Source organism: Melanotaenia boesemani, chromosome 9 (assembly GCF_017639745.1).
Source record: "Melanotaenia boesemani isolate fMelBoe1 chromosome 9, fMelBoe1.pri, whole genome shotgun sequence".
NCBI classification, from domain to species: domain Eukaryota; kingdom Metazoa; phylum Chordata; class Actinopteri; order Atheriniformes; family Melanotaeniidae; genus Melanotaenia; species Melanotaenia boesemani.
The window spans coordinates 18,664,446-18,684,807 of record NC_055690.1 but is presented as its reverse complement, the minus strand read 5'-3'; the positions used below and the strand labels follow the sequence as shown (position 1 = coordinate 18,684,807).

Here is a 20,362-nt window from a genome sequence, read left to right as displayed (position 1 = left end):
GAACGGCTCAGTGGTTGGCATGAATGGACTTACACCAACAGTCCCAGGGCACAGACTTGTAAAAATGGCTCTCATGGTTTTCTATAGAAGACATCCTGAAGACACAAAGAAATAACAATGATCTGGAATTTATTTATTTATTGTCATTTTCACTTTCTTTGTATTATTTGATGTTATTTTTCCATTTTTGTTGGTAATTTCCTCTTCCTTTGTGTTCTTTTTGCACTTATTTTGCTGGTTTGATTTGCTTTTTCTTGCAGTTTCTATGTCATTTTCTGGAGTCTTTGTAAGTCTCATTAGCTATTCATTAGAGACCTTCTGAATCACCGAATTTGCTCTGGACATCTTTGTAGCTGTTATATTGTGGTGTCTTTTGTGTGTATTCATAAATCTAATTTAATTTCAATTTATTTAAAGTCCTTTTCATCTCTTTGTCATTGTAATGCATCACTTTGTTGCATTGTGACTACTACTACTAACATAAAGCAAGAAGACTACTAAATAACTTACAACATCATTGTGTTATATTTTCTTGATGAGTACATTATATTGTAAAGTGCAGAACCAACAGTCATCACCTCCATTTTATTTACATTAACATTCAGTCATTTAGGCATAGATTATTTTATCTAATGGGACTAACAGTTAAAGAAAACTATAGTACAGTAAAACATTCTTGCATGAGCACTGGGCAGAAAATATTTAAACGACTGAATGCAAATACAGTAGGCAAAGAAGGACAAAATAAGTACAGGTTGGACATGTAAGAGGTTAGGAGACATCAACAGTGGCAGTCAGAGGACATTGTGTGTGTAATAACTCAGTGAAAATATAGAACAAAGAATTGAAAACCATGTAGGTGAGATGAAAATACCTCAGGGGACTCATAAAACATCTCTACACAAGAGGAAGACAAAGTGAGTTAGGACAAATAGAGGTGAGCGCAGAAAAAGCAATTTATAAAGAACAAACAAAGATGAGCCCCAGATAATGAAAATTAAATCAAAAGCGAGGAGAGGCTGCTGTTTTGAGTGAAGTCACAAGTTCAGTCACAAGTCATATTACATTTGCATTTGATCCAATTTCTAAATCAAATATTAAATCAAGTTAAACTTTCCGTAGCATTTTTTTTCTTTGTTGATCTGAATCTCTGTTTGAGAACAACTGATTTTGTTTCTAATGCTAATTAAATAATATAAGAAAAATGCCATTTCATACATTATATCATTGTAGAGGACTGAATTAGGTTACCTCGGAAGTCTCTTATGGCCAAATGACTTCTACAGCATTTCTCAGTTTAACTGAGCAAAGGTCTTGATCTTTGTCCATGTTTACCTCTATTTAGCCTCTTGGCTCCTTTGTTGCTGTGGATCTTTCCAGAGATAAATGAGCCCTGATGGCAAAATGACTCATTGATATTGAAAAGCCACTATGTTCCTCATCTCCAGAATAAAAGGTTTGAGCACCAGGGTATAATAAACGTCTTTCCTCCTTGGTGTATCCTTACCTTTACGTGGTTTGTGCATGTGTATTAGTCTGAATATGTGTCTGTATGATGGATAATGAGTCTTTTTTAACCTTCTGGGGTGTGTGAGATCATTGTTTCCAGAGAGGTTAGTCGATCTATAAAAAAAGGACTATCATAATACACACATTGACACACTGTTTAAGCTGATCCACACAGGAGGAAAAGTCAGAAAATCTTTTCCAAAGCTATTTTTTTAAAATTACATCTCAATTTTTCATATTAATGATTACAACGCAGTAGAGATTGTAATAATGACAAAAGTAAAAGTCTAAAATGAAGAGTTTGATATTTTTGCAACAGTACAATTCCCCAAATCAGTAACAGCTCAGTGTATTTAGTATGTAGTGACAGAACTCCTTCAATATGTATTATCTGACTGGTCCAGACAGACATATCTAAAGCACTAAAAAATAGATCATTTTAAAATTATGATGAAGCCTACTGATTTAGTGATACATTGGCTGTTGTTCCTTTAGCACCACCATCAGGTCAAAGTTTCCATTCATTCTGAAACTTCATCCAACATCTACCACATGGGTTGACATAAAAATGGGTGCACACGTGTCATAGTTCCCAGATGAAGCATCTTCCTTATTACGTTAATTTGTTTCTTTGGTTTACATGTGTGGTTTTAAATAGATTTCATATTAAGCAATCAGACTGATTGCAGTGACTTATTTTTCCTCTCAGGGTGAATTGTGTTGACTGTGGTGATTCAACTTTTTTTGTTTTAGGTCAAAATTGATATTTTCCCACTACTTACATGTCTGATCAAATACTTGTGAGACTTGTGACACTATAAGCTTGGAGTAAATGTTAGAATTTTAACAGAGTAAATTAAAGAGTCAAAGTCTCACAGTGCCTCTATGGCTGTAGATTCTTTTTCTCAATAAACAGTCACTGATCTGTGCCTAAATCTTCTCAAGTCCTCATTTTTGCAACTCAACTCTGAGGCTGAAACACTTGTGATACTTCCACATTTTAAAGTGACTCCTCTCAGATTTCTCCTGGCTTAATATTTTCTTCTATCATCCTCCTGACCTTCTCTGCCCTCCTCTCCCTTTCTTCCTCTGCTCCTGCTTTATCTCCTCTGATTTCCTGAGCTATTGGGGATATCGTTTTGCCACTGAGTCTGATGTTGTGCTGTCTCCTCTTGCTCAAAGGAGCTGATCTCTCCCTTTAGACTTGGATTCTCGGATGATGTCCCTCCCGGTCTGTGGTATCTTTCCCCAGCTCCTTGCTGCTGGCTGCAAACCACATATCCATTCTTGGACAAGTGGCAGAAGGGAGGAGAGAAGGAAGAGATCAGTGAGTTGAAGATCAATAGGAAAGCCTTTGATCCTTCACTCATTCCTCCCACTGGTCATCTCAGACACCTCCCTTATTTGCTCTCTTCTGACAGTCAAGGACGGACACTTTGATTCGTTAGACATTTCATTTTAAATGTGTGGTATGCTGATATTGCTATCAGTCCTATTATTGGCATGAGTCGAACTTGAACGTTCATTCCGCTATGAGGATAATTTAAGCACAGGTTTTGCTGCTGATTTACATTCGCTGTCTGATGTGCCATCTACTGGTCCTTTTTTGCAATGCAGACCGAAATGTGTCATTATTTTTCCCGCTTAAAGTGACCTAGTTGCACCATGGAGTGCTGGCTGCCACTTTCACTCTTGGTGAAAAATACTCTGCAGACAAGAATTTACCAGTGTAACTTTTACATCTCATTTTAAAAGCAGATAGTTTCATTTAATTCTTTTACTATTCCAAACAAATGCAGCTGATTTAATTGCCTCTCAAGCGTGACAAAAACATCTCTTTACACAAAATCACTATGGTTTTTGTAAAATATTCAAAAGGTATCAAATATCCCGACTGTAAATCTTTAACATGACTTTGCAAAGGCTCTGCTGAAGGCGGGATGCTGCACTCCGCCCATATGTAGTGTACATTCATGCGCCCCCATGCACTGCGCGACAACTGCGCATCGCTGATTCTTAATACCGCTCCTCACGTTTAGAGCTGCGCAGCAGTGATGTTAAGATGGTGTACAGATCTGCGTTGTATCACAGGGAATACACAAACAACGCACTCACATCTTTACTCAGAGAAAAAAAGGCTGCTGACTGTCTCTGGATTTAGGAAACTACGATCGATTCATTAGTGAATCAAATTAAGATGTTTTAATAACATAAGGATGTTTCACTCGCAGGGATATGTGAGGGGAAGTTGCTCAGCCACAAGGACTCAGATGCGGTAACTAAAGCTTAGCGCCTTCAACGAGATAGTCGTGGAGAGGACCGTGTTGCCTTTCAGGTGTATTTCCGCGCAGCCGCTGCTGCTCCAAAACAAAAAAGCATAACGGGGTTTGATTTCAGGCAGAGGATGGTGGCAGAGATGGCGAGCTGCGGAGCGGCTTGCCACCTGGAAGACGGGTAAGTTTTCGTATGTTACCTCAAGGAAAACACGACAAGCGTGGAGTTGAGGCTTTGCATCGGTGTTTTTTAACGCATGTGATCGTGGATGCAGCGCTGCCATGCTCAGACAGGAAGTGGTGTCTTTTGTTACTGTCGAATTTAGGCTCATTGGTTGGTGCATTTAAAAAAAAACACTGAAAGCATCCACAACTTCTTATTTTCTCGTTGTAAACGCACACGGAACCGAAAGAGGATTCACAAGGAAGCAACGATCTCTCTTTTGTTCGCTCCTCTCTGAGCTGCACGCTTTTGTGTTGATGCATTGTGATGACTCACTGACAACAGTGTGAGTCAAAGTTGTAACCTAGTTCTCAAGATATCAGGGTGATGGGCAGTTTTTAAAAAATATATATTCTAGCTAGATGAAATTATTGATATATTTAAAATACAAGCCCAGAACTCTTTTCTAAATGATATAAATACCTTTTGTATTTTCAGTAAGCGGTGAATGTTTTTGTATAAAACATCCACCATCAGGGTATTGTTGAACAGTCAGGTGAGCTGATACATATGACTCATTCTCCACAGTTTATGTTGCCAAAGCTTTGGAAAGGATGTCCTGACTGGAAACATCCCGAGCTGAAGAACATAGTTCATGGCTTTAAAAACGTATAAACTAAACTAAACTTAAAGTTATTGAAGTATATTTAAAAATGCGATATAAATATTTAAAGGCAGTTGCTAGTTTGATGCTTATTTAAATTAAATGTGTGTCTTAATCCCTAAATATGAAAACATTGAGGCATAATTAATAGCTAAACAGAACAAGGTCGAGGTTTTTTTCTGCTCCTCTGGTTATGGTTACAGCCTAACTGAAAGTTGTTGATCTGCACACAGATGTTCAATGTCTCAACTGTGTTTATGAGAACTCAGAGGAAGCATGGTAATGTTGTGGCCTTAATCTGTGAGCAGAAACTGACTGAAACCCTCACAGAAGGAGGAGAGTAAAATGAGAGCTGCAAAAGTCCAAGAACTTGTTTATTGTGTGTTTATTCATTGTTTCGTATTCAAATTGTACCAAAAATTTTAAGTGACAGGAAGATATGATTCCCATGTTGCCCACGCCCCACATCTGGTGCATATTGAATTGTGGCGTTTGGGCGTGCTGTTTCCGTTCCCCATGGTAACTAATGAGCTTCAGTGCTCTTGTGGTGTAATGGCTGAGGCGTGAACAAGTTGACCTTGAGGAAGAGAAAACGGTTTCCTGAAGGGATGTTTGAAAACAAAGGAAACCACAGCTTTTATCAGTGCTAACAGTCTGACAATGTTGCAATCCTAAAATCCAGGTTTCCTGATTCACAATTTGGGTTTTGATCGTAGAGTTCTCCACTTTCACAATTTAGAAGGAGAAACCGGAAATGACGGAGATGACCTATTTTCACGCCTGCAGGTGGTGAACTTGTTATTCTTGTGGGGTTGGCTCTCAGTCTTCCTCCTTCCTTGATGGATCTCAGGCGTGTTGCCTCTTGTTAAAACTCAGACTTTGTCAACAGGTTGCCCCAGTCAGTCTCCTGCTCAGATGCAGCATCCATGAACCACTGAGCTTTCATTCACTGCTAGTTTGATTTGCCACATTCATGCACAATTACACAACTATCAGAAGAAATCAAGATTCTTAGTCATCCAGGTCAGGAAGAGGTTAAATCCTTTTTTTAGTTTGAACTAAAGAGTGATGTCACTACAGTAGAGATAAAAGACAGTGTCTGTATGAGGTTGGTCAGATTTGTTTTAATGTGATCTGTATGCAACCAGTGTGTTTCCACACATTGTTTCCTTTAATTTCAATCCTGCCTTGAATGTTTGTCAGAATGAAAGTTTGGGTAGGAAAGTGCATCTCTTCACAGGATGGCAATGAGAGTGAGATGTCCGCTGCTTTTACCCACATTTTCTGTTTTTCTAATTTACTCAACCTCAGAGGTTCCTGTAGTACACTATATAAAAGTCATGTACTACAAAACCGCAGCTGTGTGATGTCAACTAAAGCACCATCATTTTAAACCTATTCAATTATTGTGAACTCAGTTAAATTTGTAACTTCGTGATTTCTGTCTCTTGTGCCCTACAGAGAAGGAGATATCCCTGCGCCAGATAACAAAGGTAGATATAATATCATTTTCAGTCCTTCCTTATTGTCACTGCTGGCTGCTCTCTCTGCTTTCACTTTGCCAACGTGCACATGCAGGGTTACATCCGTGTTTATGCTGTGCCTGTTCTCTAGCTGGCTTCCAGCCATAATACCCTCCCACTGGTCTTTGCTTCCCTACTTTCCATATCATTTGCGTGAAAGCGTGGCAAGACTTATGCACAGTCATGTGAGGACTTTCTGTCTGCGGCGGTTAGATTTATGTCCTCTTTAGCTTCAACACTATTATCCTGTGAAAGCCAAAAACAAGTTATTGAAGTGTTTTGAATAGAAATGTAGTCCTTAGATATTTATTTTTCGCCAGTTTTTAGTTATTTTTCTTAATATTTTGTTAAAGGGCCATTGGCAGACTTCAGTCTTCTTAGGAATGATCCTACAAACTTTCTTTTGTACGTTACTCCCAGTCTAATTTGCAGAAGTATTTAAAATTTCAGCATCAGTGTGCAGCTGTTTTTAAGTCTTTCCAGAAATAATTCTGCTGAGTTCAAGTGCAGAATCTGGATCCTTCCAGGTCTTTTAGAACGTTTCCCAAAGCCCCTCATGTGTTATAACATGTGTATATTATGTTGTTTGAAAGTTATGTGGTAGCTAGTAAAAAAATCCGGCTGTATTTTCACTGGAATAAAGAAGCATGATGATATTACACCATAGTTGGCTTCCTGTTTGTTATTGGATTGAGTTTATGATTTTCTTTTTGTTAGGTGTTAAATGAGCTGGCCCCAGCCTTTTCTTTTTTTTCTAACTTTTCTTGTCCAGTATTGTAGCAAACAGAATGATGGTCTGGCTGCTGTGGTGTGCCGAACAAATTTGCTTTGCCAAGAGGAGCTTTATGGGTATAAGGCTCCTCTTGATAATCTATTTTTTTATTTCTTTGTTTAAATATGTTGTTTTATCTTATTTATTTGGTATTATGGAATTTATGTAATCTTGCTGGAGCTGACTGGAAGGGACAGAAAAAAACAGTAATGAAGAGAAGTAAAAATGAAAGTGGAAAAAAGGAAGAGGAGACAAATATACAGTAGATAGAGGCAACGGCCCTTCAATCCAACCCAACACCAGACAACTAACTGCTACACCTGCACAGAAACACAACAGAGAATTTCTTACAGCTTTTACAGGTAAACTAAACTGACAATCATTGGAAGTTCCTTAAAAAAAAAAAAAAAAAAAACCAAGACAACAACAACAAGATGTATCACAACAACAACCAAAGTACTAAAGACACACACATTAAAAAAAAAAGAAAAACCTAAACGAAAGTATCTCTTAGTTTATAAACCCACTGGACAACTCAGTGATGGTGTCAGCATGCAGAGTATGTGGAATGACGAGTGAGCAGAGATGAGTGTGATCGTGCAAATGCGACCTCTACGGAGGCTAGAGGCAGATTAGGGAAGCCCAGAGAGTGGTGCGATCAGCGGCAAACCCAGAGCATGAACCCAAGCCACCCCACCACGAACACCACCCTGGAGCCACCCTGAGGGCAGCAGAGGAAGGCCCCAGCCAGAGCCCTGCCAGGCACCGGCCATCCAGGGCCCTGAGCCCCAAGAGCCCAGAGGCACCCCCCCTCCAAGGCTGAGGGCTCGCACCATGCACCAGCCACCCAGCGTGGGCCAGCACACACCCCAATGTTCCAGCCGCACCCTGGGAACCAGGGCACCATCTACCCCCCGCCATCTATCCACCCCGTTACCCCTCACTCACAGCCTCCCACACTCCGTACTGACAAACACTCCCTTTCACACACCCACATCACTTAACCCTCCCACCTTGCCCTGTGGGAGACATCCCCGGCAGACCAGATGATAGCGAGCCCCAAATCCTGCCCCCACCACCACCAGCGCCACCATCCCACCACAACCCCTCCTAGTTACAGTAGACTAGGCACCCTGCCAGAGCCAGCAGCAACCCTATCGGCACATCCAGCCTGGATCCCAGCCCCTGGGGCAGCCACCTCTCTCCATCCACCTAGAACTTTTTTTTTGTCTTCATATGACAGCTAGAACGCTGACTTTGACAAGCCAGATACTGATCTGATTTCAAAACCAGACAAAAAAAGCAAGTGATTGTGCCTTTGTAGTAACTACTCCTAATTTCTTAAACAATTTTACAATTTATTTAAGATTTGTTCAGACTTTAAAACTTAGTCAAAGACCAATCTTTTCTCAGTGGTTGATAGTTAGACACTGCTGTTGTGCAGCACTTTGGTTTAAGTAATCCATGTCTCTCTTTATCCTGAGTGTTTTTGCAGTCCCAATAAAACAAGAATGTTAGATTTGTGACCATCATTATTGCTTAAGTTCAGAGGATTTTGCTACTCAAGTTCAGAGAATTTCCCAATTGCTTTTCAGTGAAGAATGGCTTTTATCAGACCAATATACCGTAAAGACTTGATTAGTGAAGTGCTACTTCATTAGTACTCCTTTAAGGTTATTTAAGAAGTTTTAGAAGCACCTCATGGATAACTAAGACAAGTAAAATGTCATCTGATAAAAACTGTTTTTAATCTCCATTATTGTAATAAAATGTGGGAAAAATGATCTTTTTTATTTTTAAACCAACCTAAAATCACTTTTCTGTTAGCTGCAATATTGTTTCTGACCAGCAGATGGCAAGCAACACTCATGAATATCCAGATCTTTGCACCACCTTGTGTGACTGCACATGGATGTGTGTGTATCTTTCAGGGTGTTTGCTCTCTACCTTGTTTGTCAGTCTGATGAAGGGAAGCAGCTCTGCCAGAGTGAAGAAGAGGGATGCCTGCTGGCTCAGCTGTGAGGCGGCAGCACCACAGCAAGAGACAGGAGGCATATGAGGACAAGGAAAGGAAGGGGGTGCAGTGCAGGGAGAGGTGAAACAGACAGATTGAGCAAAGTGGAGTAGAGAGATCGATGAGAGCAGTGCTGCATGTGGAGCAGCAATGGCAGCATCTGCTTGTTAGTCTATGATAAACTCTGTGGACCTGAGTGGATGGGCTCCATCCATTAGCCAGCCAGGCATTCAGCCAGATGGCCCGATCCACGGACACTCTGCTGCTGGGAGGAGTTGCTGCAGCTTCTCTGGATTCATCTATGTAAATGTGCCAACATGTTAATACATGGCATTTATCACAGGCATCTTCACATGGCCCCAGAGTTCAGTTACTGTTAATAATGCATATGTAAAAGCTGGTGTTGTAATTCAGATGAGTTTAGGGCTTTTTTGGTGACTAATTTGAAGGAGGACTTTTAGAAAGCACACAACAGAAGAAAACTAAAACTAGCTTTCACTGGGGCGGCACCCATGCCAATTCTGTACTTCTTTTTTACATACTTCACTGTATTTGACTTCATAGTATTATTACTCTTCTTATGTAAGGAAACTAGCTGAAGTGTTAAATGTGTTAAATGTGACACTGAGTTGGGCTCCTTTGCTTTAAATAGACTGGTGCTTGAGAAAGTAAAAGAAGCAGGTGCTTTGCTTCACTTAACATACCATGTGGATTTTTTTTTGCTTCTTGTGCAGAATTGTGCTTTTTCTGGTTATAAAAAAGTCAAGAAACACTTTTAAATGCTTTACTTTTCCTTACAACTCTGGTAACAGATAGACCAGTGAGTAATTTATAGTAATGACCACACAAACTGACTGATTATGTGACCTAAGTTTTAAAGTGGCATAGTTTCCATAATGGTGATTGACGCTGTGATTAATGTTTATTTAGTGCAGTGAGTAATAAAATGGAAATATGCTGATGTTTTCCCTCTGTTTGACATTATTGCATCACTTTTTACAAGAAAAATTACATTTACCTCAAAGCTATTACTAATTTGTTACAGATAACCTGACAGAAAGTGATGGCAGCAGTTCAGGTGAGCACAAATATATCACATCAGATGACATACCCATTTCCCACCTATTTTCCATTTATAAATAAGTTTTTGTTCTCTGTTCTTTCATGTGCTCCCACATCTTGATTGATTGTATAGAAAACACTGGAACATCCACTGAGGACAGCTCAGAGGAAGAGGATGAGGAGGAAGGTGATTCTGGTGAGAAACTCACTTTGAATTGCTGAAACTCTAACCATAACTCATACTATCACTCATAGAGATAGCCACCTTAGCTTTTTCCAAAGCTAATAAAATATCTTACCACTGGGTGGTATGTCATTTGTCATATCTAATAATATCTAAGAAGAAACAAAACCTAAGAAAAGTTAGGACGACACCCAGGGGCCATGACTTAATGGAGTTTTGTCATGACTGAAGGAACAGAAATAACACTTTCCATCATGAACATTAGAGATGCTGCTTGACTGTATTTGTTTTGAGCTTGCTGTTTTTCTCTGCTTCCAGCTGTAGTTATTGTTTGTATATAAATAATGGATGTATTTGTTAATCAGGACTTCCAACATATGGGAGATGGATGACTATGGCATCTGTGAATCATTTAGTTTATTCGTTCTATTATAATCTGATCTGGTTGGGCCATGGCATGTTTCACAATATGGGCTGAGAGCTCACAAATCAGATCAGAGATACAGTCTTATTGTTTGATATGAGTGTGATTGGTCGTTTTGGTTTGTCATCGAGACAATCAATGATATAGAAAAGACAGCATCATAATATAAAATTTGCCATATTAGAAGTTATAGCTGAGAAAAATATTAAAAGCCACAACACAAAGCTATTGAAGATGCTACAGGTGTCTTTTATATAGCAGACCAACAGCAAGACGTTTTTATGAGCACACGTGTTTGGGGAGTGATATCCTAGTGGTTGCAGAGGTGCGCTTGGGTCTGGAGCAGGGGTGCCCAAAGTCGATCGTTGAGGGCAGCTGTTCTTCAGATTTTCCAATATTTCCTGCTTCAACACACCTGACTAAAATGAAGTAGATCCAACAGCCAATTAAGTTTTGCACAATGACTCATCAATTTGAGTCAGGTGGTTTTGGAGCAGGGACACTTCAAAAACCTGCAGAATTGTGGCCCTTGAGGACAGGAGCTGGGCACCCCTGGTGTGGAGAAACTGGTTTCAAGTCCCCCAGTGTGCCAACCCAGGTGAAACACTGGGTACCTGAGCAAGGCCCTAAACACAATCTTAGCTAAGACTCGTGCTACCGTTGCTAGCTTGGCTAGCTGATTCATATTAACCGTGATACTTATGTCTTATTTCTCAAAATACACCAATATTTGGTATATATTCTGCTCATCTTGTTTAACTTTACTCTTTTTTTTTCACCATGTCAATCTTTTATGTAAAAACTCAACTTTATTTATAGAGCATTTTAACACATCCGTTGAACAAAGTGCTGAACACAGCATAGAAGCAAGAAAATGAAAATGAAAATAAAATGCAAAGTAGAAACAGAAACAGTAAAACGATAAAACAATAAAACAATAAGACAATAAGACAATAAAACAAGTGTCTCATGCTAGATCAAAGGTCAGATCATAAAAATGCGTCTTGAGGCAAAGTTTAAAAATGGACAGTGATGGGGCTTTTCTAATCTGTAAGAACTAATAGGTTCCTACAAAAAAAGAGGGTCTAAAACCTTTTGGACTGACTTGTTTTTTAAGCCCCATCAAGTGACCATTCAAGGAACTGCAGTTTTTAGCATCTACCTTCTGTAACCTCTCATTTTCAGATGCTGCTATTTGGTCATACTCATTGATATTCATGTACAGGCATATCCAGACATACATAATTATCTGCAGAAATCCATTAATATATGTAGAGAATGTAAATATTCTGACAGTCGCAAACCAAACAAAAATAAAAAAAAATATATTATTCTATTTGTTTATTCTCCTGACCATCTCTTCTTCGTTTTATTCCCACTACCACCAGAAGGCTGTGCTGAGGGGGATGGAGAAAAGGAAGGTAAGAACCTCACCCTGTATTAAATCTAAACATTAAATCCCCCCAAATTGAGATAAAACAAACAATACCTCATTTATTTATCAGAATTTATTTCCCCATTTTTTTCAGACAATGAAGAGCCCAATGCAGAAGACAGTAAAACTGGTAAGGCAGCGTTAAATCAAAGTACTACCCTGCATCTTTTGTTTACATACAAACAGCCACACCTGCTTTTTTGCAATAGCTTGCCAGTAACTTAGAATATCTATGTCTGAATTATATAATCCTGCAGGGTCAGCTGCTGGACCTGCTGCAGAGGCTTTAAATGGGAAAGGTGAATAAATCTTACACACTGCAGCATTGTGGAGGCAGAGACAAGAGTTTTATTGATAACATTGTGTTTGTTGTAAACCCTGACAGATGAGGTTTTCAAATTTTGCTGTGAAAAATGCAAAGCCATCCAGCAGGTGAGCCCTGAAAACATCTTGCAAAGTGTGGCGATTTTTCATTTTTCTGGCTGATTTTTTGCATTTTTAATGTGGATACTTTGAAGGAGCTCAGATAAATCTTTAATCTTTCCTTGTTTGTGTGATTGTACTGTGGTGTTTCTATATGCTGTTATAAATATGCATATAAATAAACTGTGTTTGCTCTTGATAGACCCATGGAAGTGAGCTTGTTACCCCCCGCAGGATCTCAAAGGGACGATTACAGTGAGTGTAACACTGTGTCTCTGCAGAAGATTTATAGTGATTAATGAGCAGCATCAAAGACTGTGTGTGTTTTCAGGGTGCAGCTGGAAGGGGAGGGCACATATGAGTGTTCAGTCACTGGCCTGGTTTTCGAAGCAACTGAGCGGGTTCTTGTGCGATACTCTGTCTTATCTTGGTCCAAATTTGGGGCCTTCCTGCGGGACTCATGGAAATTTGCTGGACCCATCTTCAATGTGGACACGGTCAACAAAGATGCATCTGTTCTTAAGTCTCTCCAGTTCCCCCACTCTGTCTGCCTATCTCGTAAGGCCATTATAATTATTACACACGTTCATTTTCTATCTTCAACATTTGATGCTTTAAAGCAGAGAAGTGTGAAACATAAACCTTTCTTTATCCCTAACATCTCCACAAAGATCCAGAAGATGACATGAAATTCAGCGTCCTGCACATAAAGGATAACCGTCCACTCATTGAGCCGACAGTGGACCACTCAGGTAGCCATGTTAAGTGGAATGTGTCATCCCTGTCACCTGTGGGACCCATCATTCAGACAAGCCAGCACGTTGAGCACCATGGGGTGGTTCTGGTCTACAAGCAGCTTGGCTGTGACAACAGCTACAGTTTCCACGTCTACCTGGCTACCAACAGTGCATCTGACATTAAGGTAAATGTTGGTGAAAACAGCCAGTGCCTCGTTGTCACAAAGTCTTTCCAAGTAAGGAAACTGAAAAATGTTACTCAACAGCAGCATCATATGCACTGTCATTCCTTCATTTGTAGATTTTAACAAATTTTTTTAAAATTATGTCGTAGTAGTAGTAGTAGTCTGTAGTTTCAGGATCCTGTTTTATTTTGCGTCTCCAGCACCTGATGAGTTGGAAGCTCCACTCCTCAAATGTTAATGTAATTTACACATTAGTGCCTTAATTGAGGAAAAAACTTGGCTTTTCCTTAAAATCTTGTGTACTGTCCAGAAAATTTCAGTATCTGTTCCAGAATGACAGTGGTGACAAAATATCGCGGTTTCTATAATGTCCTTCTTCTTTCAATTCTAAGGTTTAATATTTCAGAAGAAAAACATCCTTAAAAGGGTCTGAAATTGAGCAGAAGTTATGTCAGTTTGCTGGTCTGGAGCTTTTAGGAGTGTGTTAACACAATAATAAGTTGGAGCCTAATCAGTATAATGTAAATGCACAAATCTTGAGTTTAAATCAAGGAATTTTTCTAATAAGGTTTTAAGCAAAAACAAAACAGCAGGCAAAAATACCTTTCTTGTGCGATCATGAAGCAATATTCCATGCATGAGCTCAATCAGAACAACTCTTCACAGTATAAAACTCCACCAAAATGCCACATCTTTGAACTTGCATGCGGAGAAAAAAAAAAAAAAAAAACAGAATGAAGGCTGAAATTTTACTTTCACTTTCTGTTCATTTTGGAAACTGCAGGGACTTGGATGATGTCAGACTTTACAAAGCAGACAGTGGATTTCTGAGCTTGTGTAATACAATTATCACTGGTCTTACTGACCTTATGAAACCATCTGTAATATGGATTATGGTAACACTGAGCAGTGGGTGGGGGTTAATCAGCCAGTATATTTTTAAGAACATGGCAGTTGCATGACAGTAAATGATGCAATGTTGAAATCACTCAGGAAGTGAGATTGTGGTTTCAGGAGCATGGACAGAAGATCCAGCTGATGAAAAATCATGCTTCATAAGTTGTTACCCACTGGAAAAAATGTTGCAGATTTTCATAACGTATTACTCTCATGACGTTTCTGTGTATGGTGGCCAAACTCAGGCTGACCTTTTCTATAGAGTCATGTTTAGTTTAGTCATTATTTATTTAATAATTATTTTTACAAAAAAACTGACATTCCCCCTTGTTTTCCTTGTCTTCCTGCTGTCTTGCTCTAACCCAGGATATAGGCAAACAGGTGCGGAGCTACAAAAATCGTTACATTAAAATAGATAAGCCTCCGACATGTAAACTGGATGAGGGGACGTATCGCCTCCTGAGCGAGCCGGAGGGAGAGATCAAACCTCAGGTGTGTCTCTTTGCATGTGCATGTTTTCACTCACAATGGAGAGAATAATTCTTATTATCAAGCTATTAAAACTCTTTCGCTTTTATCACTTACAACGCTGCTGAATAATGTTTGTCTCAATGCAGGACCTGAAATTTACTCTTGCTGTGACCAAGATGAAAGGATACTTTGAAGCTTTCTTTGAGCAGGCGCCTCCTTTTAAATTGTCTCTAATCGAGATTAACACTGAGGAGACAGTGTGGTCTGCCACCATCAGAGAAGGTACCAGCGTGGTGGGCCTAAAGCAAGGCACTTTTGGTTACTGTACTCTGTTCAGCAGATAGTTGAGCACATTTTAAAATTGCAAAGTAGCTTTACAGTTAGTGTTAGAGGTCTGTGAAGCTTTCCATTTTCAATTTCCTTTATTTACTAATATTTCAAACCTCATTCTTCTGTCACATTTTAGATGTAAATATGGATACCAGTAGCATATAACGCTTACTACTGTATATGCACTCCTGACATTCTGTACTTGATGTAATACCCATGACGTTTCTGTTTTACCCATATATCAGTGCAACAGGCTGGGTCCATCGATACAAAAACTGCAGACTTGTTAAATGTTTAAAGAAATATTTCCTGTAACGTTTGCTGACATACAAAAAACAAGGACAAACTAACTCTGGGAGGCATAATTCAGGGACAGTGATACGGAGGATTCAAACTCATTGTGTTGAGAAATCACTGAACTACTTGCATGACCTCGGAGCCAAACCAACATCTGTCCAACCTATTATTCTTGATAAGCGATGCTTTTGTGCATATATTTTACAGTTCTTTTAAATCGTTAAAGTAGTTTAAATACCCACAAGATCACCACAGTAGGGATGTGAAACTCTTGAAATGGCCCCCACAATAACTAGATGACAAAATGAAATATGCCTGGTGGGTTATGGACAAACAAATAAGGAGCTCCCCTGCAGTCATCTCTGAAGGGCCACAGGCAGGTTTTACTTGACGAAAGGTATAAAATTCCCACAGCTGCCATTCAAACAATCACAAGGGGCCAGCTCAGTATTACATGATAAAATGGATGTTTCCATTATTTTGTCTGACCAGTGCAACTTAGTAATCTGTTGGTTTGTAGGTGGAATAAAAGTAAAAGTAAAAATATGTCCAATCCTCCGCTGTGTGGGAGTCGGGGGGCACCTAGTTCTTATTTTAATATAATCAGTATCAGTGCTCGTTGCATATTATTTTAATATTATTTTAATATCATCAAATGAAACTCAGCTGTACCATAATAGTTAAGACTCTGTTATACTTGCTGCTTATACATTTGCCAGCATCTCTGTTGCCTGACTTTCCTTAACAACCAACTGTGTTTTGTTTTTGTTTTTTTCTTTTCACACAGCACCATAGTTTAACAAATATGAGGCAAATGAGACCACTGAGCCCAAATGAGGGTTATCTACTTTCTTTATTGGCAGTCAAATGAAATCATCTAGCCAGACAGACCAAACTGTCCTCTGGGCTTTTGTGCTTGTTTATTATTTGTTTTCTGCAATGTGGCTGATGGCTGCTCTGCTGCTCTCTCAGGTGACTGTGTGGATAACACGGAAACAAAGCCAAAGAAAAGGACAAACTGTAAGCTTCTTGTTTGTATTCAGACATAAATTTTCCATTATGTTTTCAGCTTCACTAAGTTAACTCAAATATTGATCTTTCTCTTTTTCAGTAGGTAGAAAGAGGAGCAGCAGCCCCTCTGAGGAAGAAACGGCCTGTAAAAGACCTCGATGGCAGGACGAGTCAGGTGACTTCCCCCACCTCGCACAGCTTTGTTAAATTGACAAACTATTTCCAGATGCGTGTGTCCAGAATTCGGCTCAAATAAAGTTGCATGTGTGGTTGTATCCGTTTGTCCAGATGGACTGAAAACGGTGACAACTCAGGGCCAGGACATGACAGAGAAGCAGCTACTGCAGGTGGCCAAGCGGCTTGGGAAGGAGTGGAAGCAGGTGGCCATCTACCTGGACTTGAACTCCAGGGAGCTGGATGACATCCAGGCAGCAGAGAAAGATGTGACCATGCAGAAGCTAAAGATGCTGGTAGAGTGGAAACAGAGAAGACGGCCCGGAGAGGCCACAGCATACCAGCTGTTGAAGAGCGTAGAAGAGCTGGATGACCTGCCAAATGAGGTTCATCAGACACTGCAAGGTATAACATGACAGACATCCATAAAAAAAACTTAAGCATGGTAATAATGTCAGAATTTAAGTAGTAGTGGTTAAAATTTTTGTTGTTTCTATTTAGTTATTCAACCTCTTGATGACATTTTGTGCAAACATTAAATCTGACTGTTATTAGATCTGTAATTGGTGGCTAACAGTGAGTCAGAGCTCATCATGGTGCTTTATGGCCTGATGACACATTTTATTCACAGATTTACTTCTAATAGGGAAAAGTATTCAAAGTAAAAATGCACCAGATGGTGATGAATTTCTTAACAACTAACAAAATGAAGTGCGTAATCAGCTGAATCAACTGGTTATGCAGTGTCTTGACATTTAACTTTTTCATTTTTTTTCTTTTTGTATTTTAATGCCTTTTCATATCACATGTAGTAGAAGGGAGTTTTAGAAGATTATAGGGATTTTTACCTACCCATCATGCCTTACACTTTGAAGGTGCCAAATGTTTTTGATGGTTGAACAAGCTGGAAATGTGACAACAAAAGAAAACAAAACAAAAGCTAAAATAATGCAGAACGAAGGTTAGTATTCATTCACCAGAGTCAATACCCCCTTTCTGCAACAGTTACAACTTCTAGTCTTATTTGGTGAGTTTTTAGAAGCCTGTTACATGGGATTTTTGCCCACTCTTTGAGCCAGAACTATTTTAAACTGGTCAGCCTGGACAGATTTCACTACTGTAAATCTTTAAACTACACCACAAATGTTCTGGCATATTGAGGTCTGTGCTTTGAAGAGGCCGCTACATGTAAATATTTCGAGATGTGATGAAGACGTGGACCAGTCTTTTAGTATCTGGTTTGAAGTGTGAAGGTTTGCGTTTGGAGATTTTCCTCAGGTGGTAGAGGCAGGTTTGGCAGATTGTTTTGATGTGGGCAGTGAATGAGAGGGCCGAATCAAACTTGACACCAAGGCTGGTGAGGACAGAGGGACTGAGTGGTTGTCGAAAGTGATGTGACTGATTCCAGCTTAATTGGTCTGGTGATGGGTGCCGATGAGGATAGCCTCAGTTTTACTTTCATTTAACTGGAGAGACTTTTGGCTCATCCAGTGACGAATGTCATTGAGGCAACTAGTAGCCCGGGAGAGAGCCAGATGAGTGTCAGGGGAGGTTTGGAGTTATATTTGAGTATCATTAGTATATGGATGAAAACTGATGCCATGACTTTGGAGGATATTGCTGAGGGGAGCATGCAGGGCCATCAGAGGTAACCAGTCTGGTGGTGGATGTCAAATTTCCTAGCTTGACAAATTCCCGCCTCCCTGAGAGATAGGAGTGGATGAAAGTGAAGGCTGTCCCTGTAACTCCCACCTCTTGGAGGCTCTGACACAGAGTTCTGTGGTCGACCGTGTCAAAGGCAGCACTTAGTTCAAACAGGATACAGTGCATCATGAAAGTATTCTCAGCGCTTCACTTTTCCACATTTTGTTATGTTACAGCCATAACAAAAACAATGAATTTATTCCATTTTGGAATAAGGTTGTAACATGACACAATGTGGAAAAAGTGAAGTGCTGGGAATACTTTCCAGATGCACTGTAAGTAAGCTGTGGGAGCCGGAGTCAGCATCCATCAGCAGGTCAGTCTGATATGGGAGAGTCTAAAGCCATACTGCAATGGAAGGTGAACCTCTGATAATGTCAGAAGAGAAGGGAGAAGAGAAACATTGGAAACCTGCAGAACTGAAAGTGAAAGTGAAGCTCAATTACATAAAAGCACAAATAGCCCAAAATCCAACAAAACAGGAAAAACACCAAGAATGGTTGAAACATGTGCAAAGTACTGTAGTTGTTGAGTAGCTGCAGCATGCAATGGCTTAGCCAAATGTAATATGTTTTCTTTTGTCTGTTTTCAGAAATGATGAACAATCAAGAAGCTAAATGAAAGGAGTTTAATAAACTGCTTGACATCTGTTGCTCCATCAAATGGAAACAACAAAAATCTCAGGAATGCAGCATAGCTGAGTCAACCTGTGGACCAAATGTCAGCTCTTCCTTCGGTTTGTATTGTCAAACATGAAAGAATTTATCGGCATTTTATCATGAAGGCCACTGTCTTCAGTTTGGAGAGGTATTTCAGGCTAATCGTGTTTAGATGTGGTAATTTGATTCTGTAATAAATACAGAAAAAGAAGCTGTGCCTAAAGGTACTCTATGTAATCATGTTTAAAAATGAGCAGTAGAGTCAGACAGGCCACTGAAATATTTAGTAGCTAATTATGTAGCCAGTAAAAGATGTAAATGCAGGTGCTGCAGTGTTGCATTTACAAAAATCAGGAAAGATCCAACCTGTGTATATAGTTTCACTTTTGAATGTTATGATAATGGGAATTTTCATAAAATAATTTGGCATTAAATCACATGTATGTGACTGTTAAAAAATTACAGACTGAACTTTGGAACTATTTTGTTTCTTGCACATTTTATATTTGTCCACAATATCCTGTATATATTTTTTTTATACCAAAAATGTTCAGAGTCAGTTTATTTTTTTTTTAGGTCTATTGAATCTTTTATGCCTGTTTGTGTTTTGATAACCATGGCTCTGTAAAACTACATGAGTTTCAAAATTATGTTTATGTTGTTGAATTTCATCAGGAATAACTTCCTGGCCGTTCGAAACTAGAACGCACATTTTGTGTTTGTAATGTAAAACTCTTGTTTGTGTAGATGGGTACACTCTTAAACAACTTCATACACACTTGAATATAAGGCAGCTTCTTTCCTGCAACACTCATACTTTTTTTAATATGCTTTTAAAGGCATATTTCTCATGCCACAAAAAAAACCCAAAACAAAACAAAAAATAGCTAATTACTGTTAATATTTTTAAGTTACCACATTGAGAATAGTGTCCCCTGTCATGTCAACACTATTTTAAGAAAGCTGCTGGAATATTATCTGGAACACTGAATCTTTTAGGATTTTCCATGCAGATATTATGTTTACATTTGTGAGTGTGTTGCTGCCTTAAGAAATTTTCATCTTGTGGTCCAGGCCGTCCTTTTTTTTACTATCATTTCTGTCGGGTCAAAATACCTCCAAAAACATCTTCTGTCAACTAAATAAAACTATACAATGTGTCCTGAATGTTTTTTGATTGTTTAGAAAATGGTACAAAGTAAATAAATAAGAACATGATTCTTACTTTGCAGTTCTCTCTAGGTGCCATTTTACAAAAAAATGCATGCTATATTAATTAATTATTATATTCTGACCCTAAGTGTGAGTGGTTATTTTCTCTGTGATGCATTGATGATCTGTCCAGGGTGTATTTTGCCTCTCATCTCATAGCAGCTGTGATACACTCCAGGTAAAGAAAAAGGATAACATTTTTAGCATCTGTCATTGTTAGTCATGGTCGAAGCATCAGA

General features: G+C 39.2%; 1 protein-coding gene across 2 annotated transcripts; it reads left to right on the top strand.

Annotated features, from left to right (window-relative positions):
- Window positions 1-3,591: 3,591 nt before the first annotated feature.
- On the top strand, window positions 3,592-20,135 carry si:dkeyp-97b10.3. 2 transcript variants are annotated; one of them, XM_041995632.1, is made up of 17 exons: window positions 3,592-3,963; window positions 6,071-6,102; window positions 9,964-9,996; window positions 10,114-10,176; window positions 11,980-12,009; window positions 12,118-12,153; window positions 12,281-12,322; window positions 12,409-12,455; window positions 12,649-12,701; window positions 12,778-13,004; window positions 13,118-13,368; window positions 14,632-14,757; window positions 14,883-15,018; window positions 16,336-16,383; window positions 16,475-16,549; window positions 16,663-16,953; window positions 18,845-20,135. In XM_041995632.1, exons 1-17 carry the CDS (start codon window positions 3,914-3,916, stop codon window positions 18,871-18,873), a joined length of 1,569 nt encoding a protein of 522 aa, XP_041851566.1. In that variant the 5' UTR covers window positions 3,592-3,913; the 3' UTR covers window positions 18,874-20,135. The 2 variants fall into 2 exon arrangements, with proteins under 2 accessions (XP_041851566.1, XP_041851565.1); XM_041995631.1 differs by having other exon boundaries at window positions 11,977-12,009.
- The last annotated feature ends 227 nt before the right edge of the window (window positions 20,136-20,362 follow it).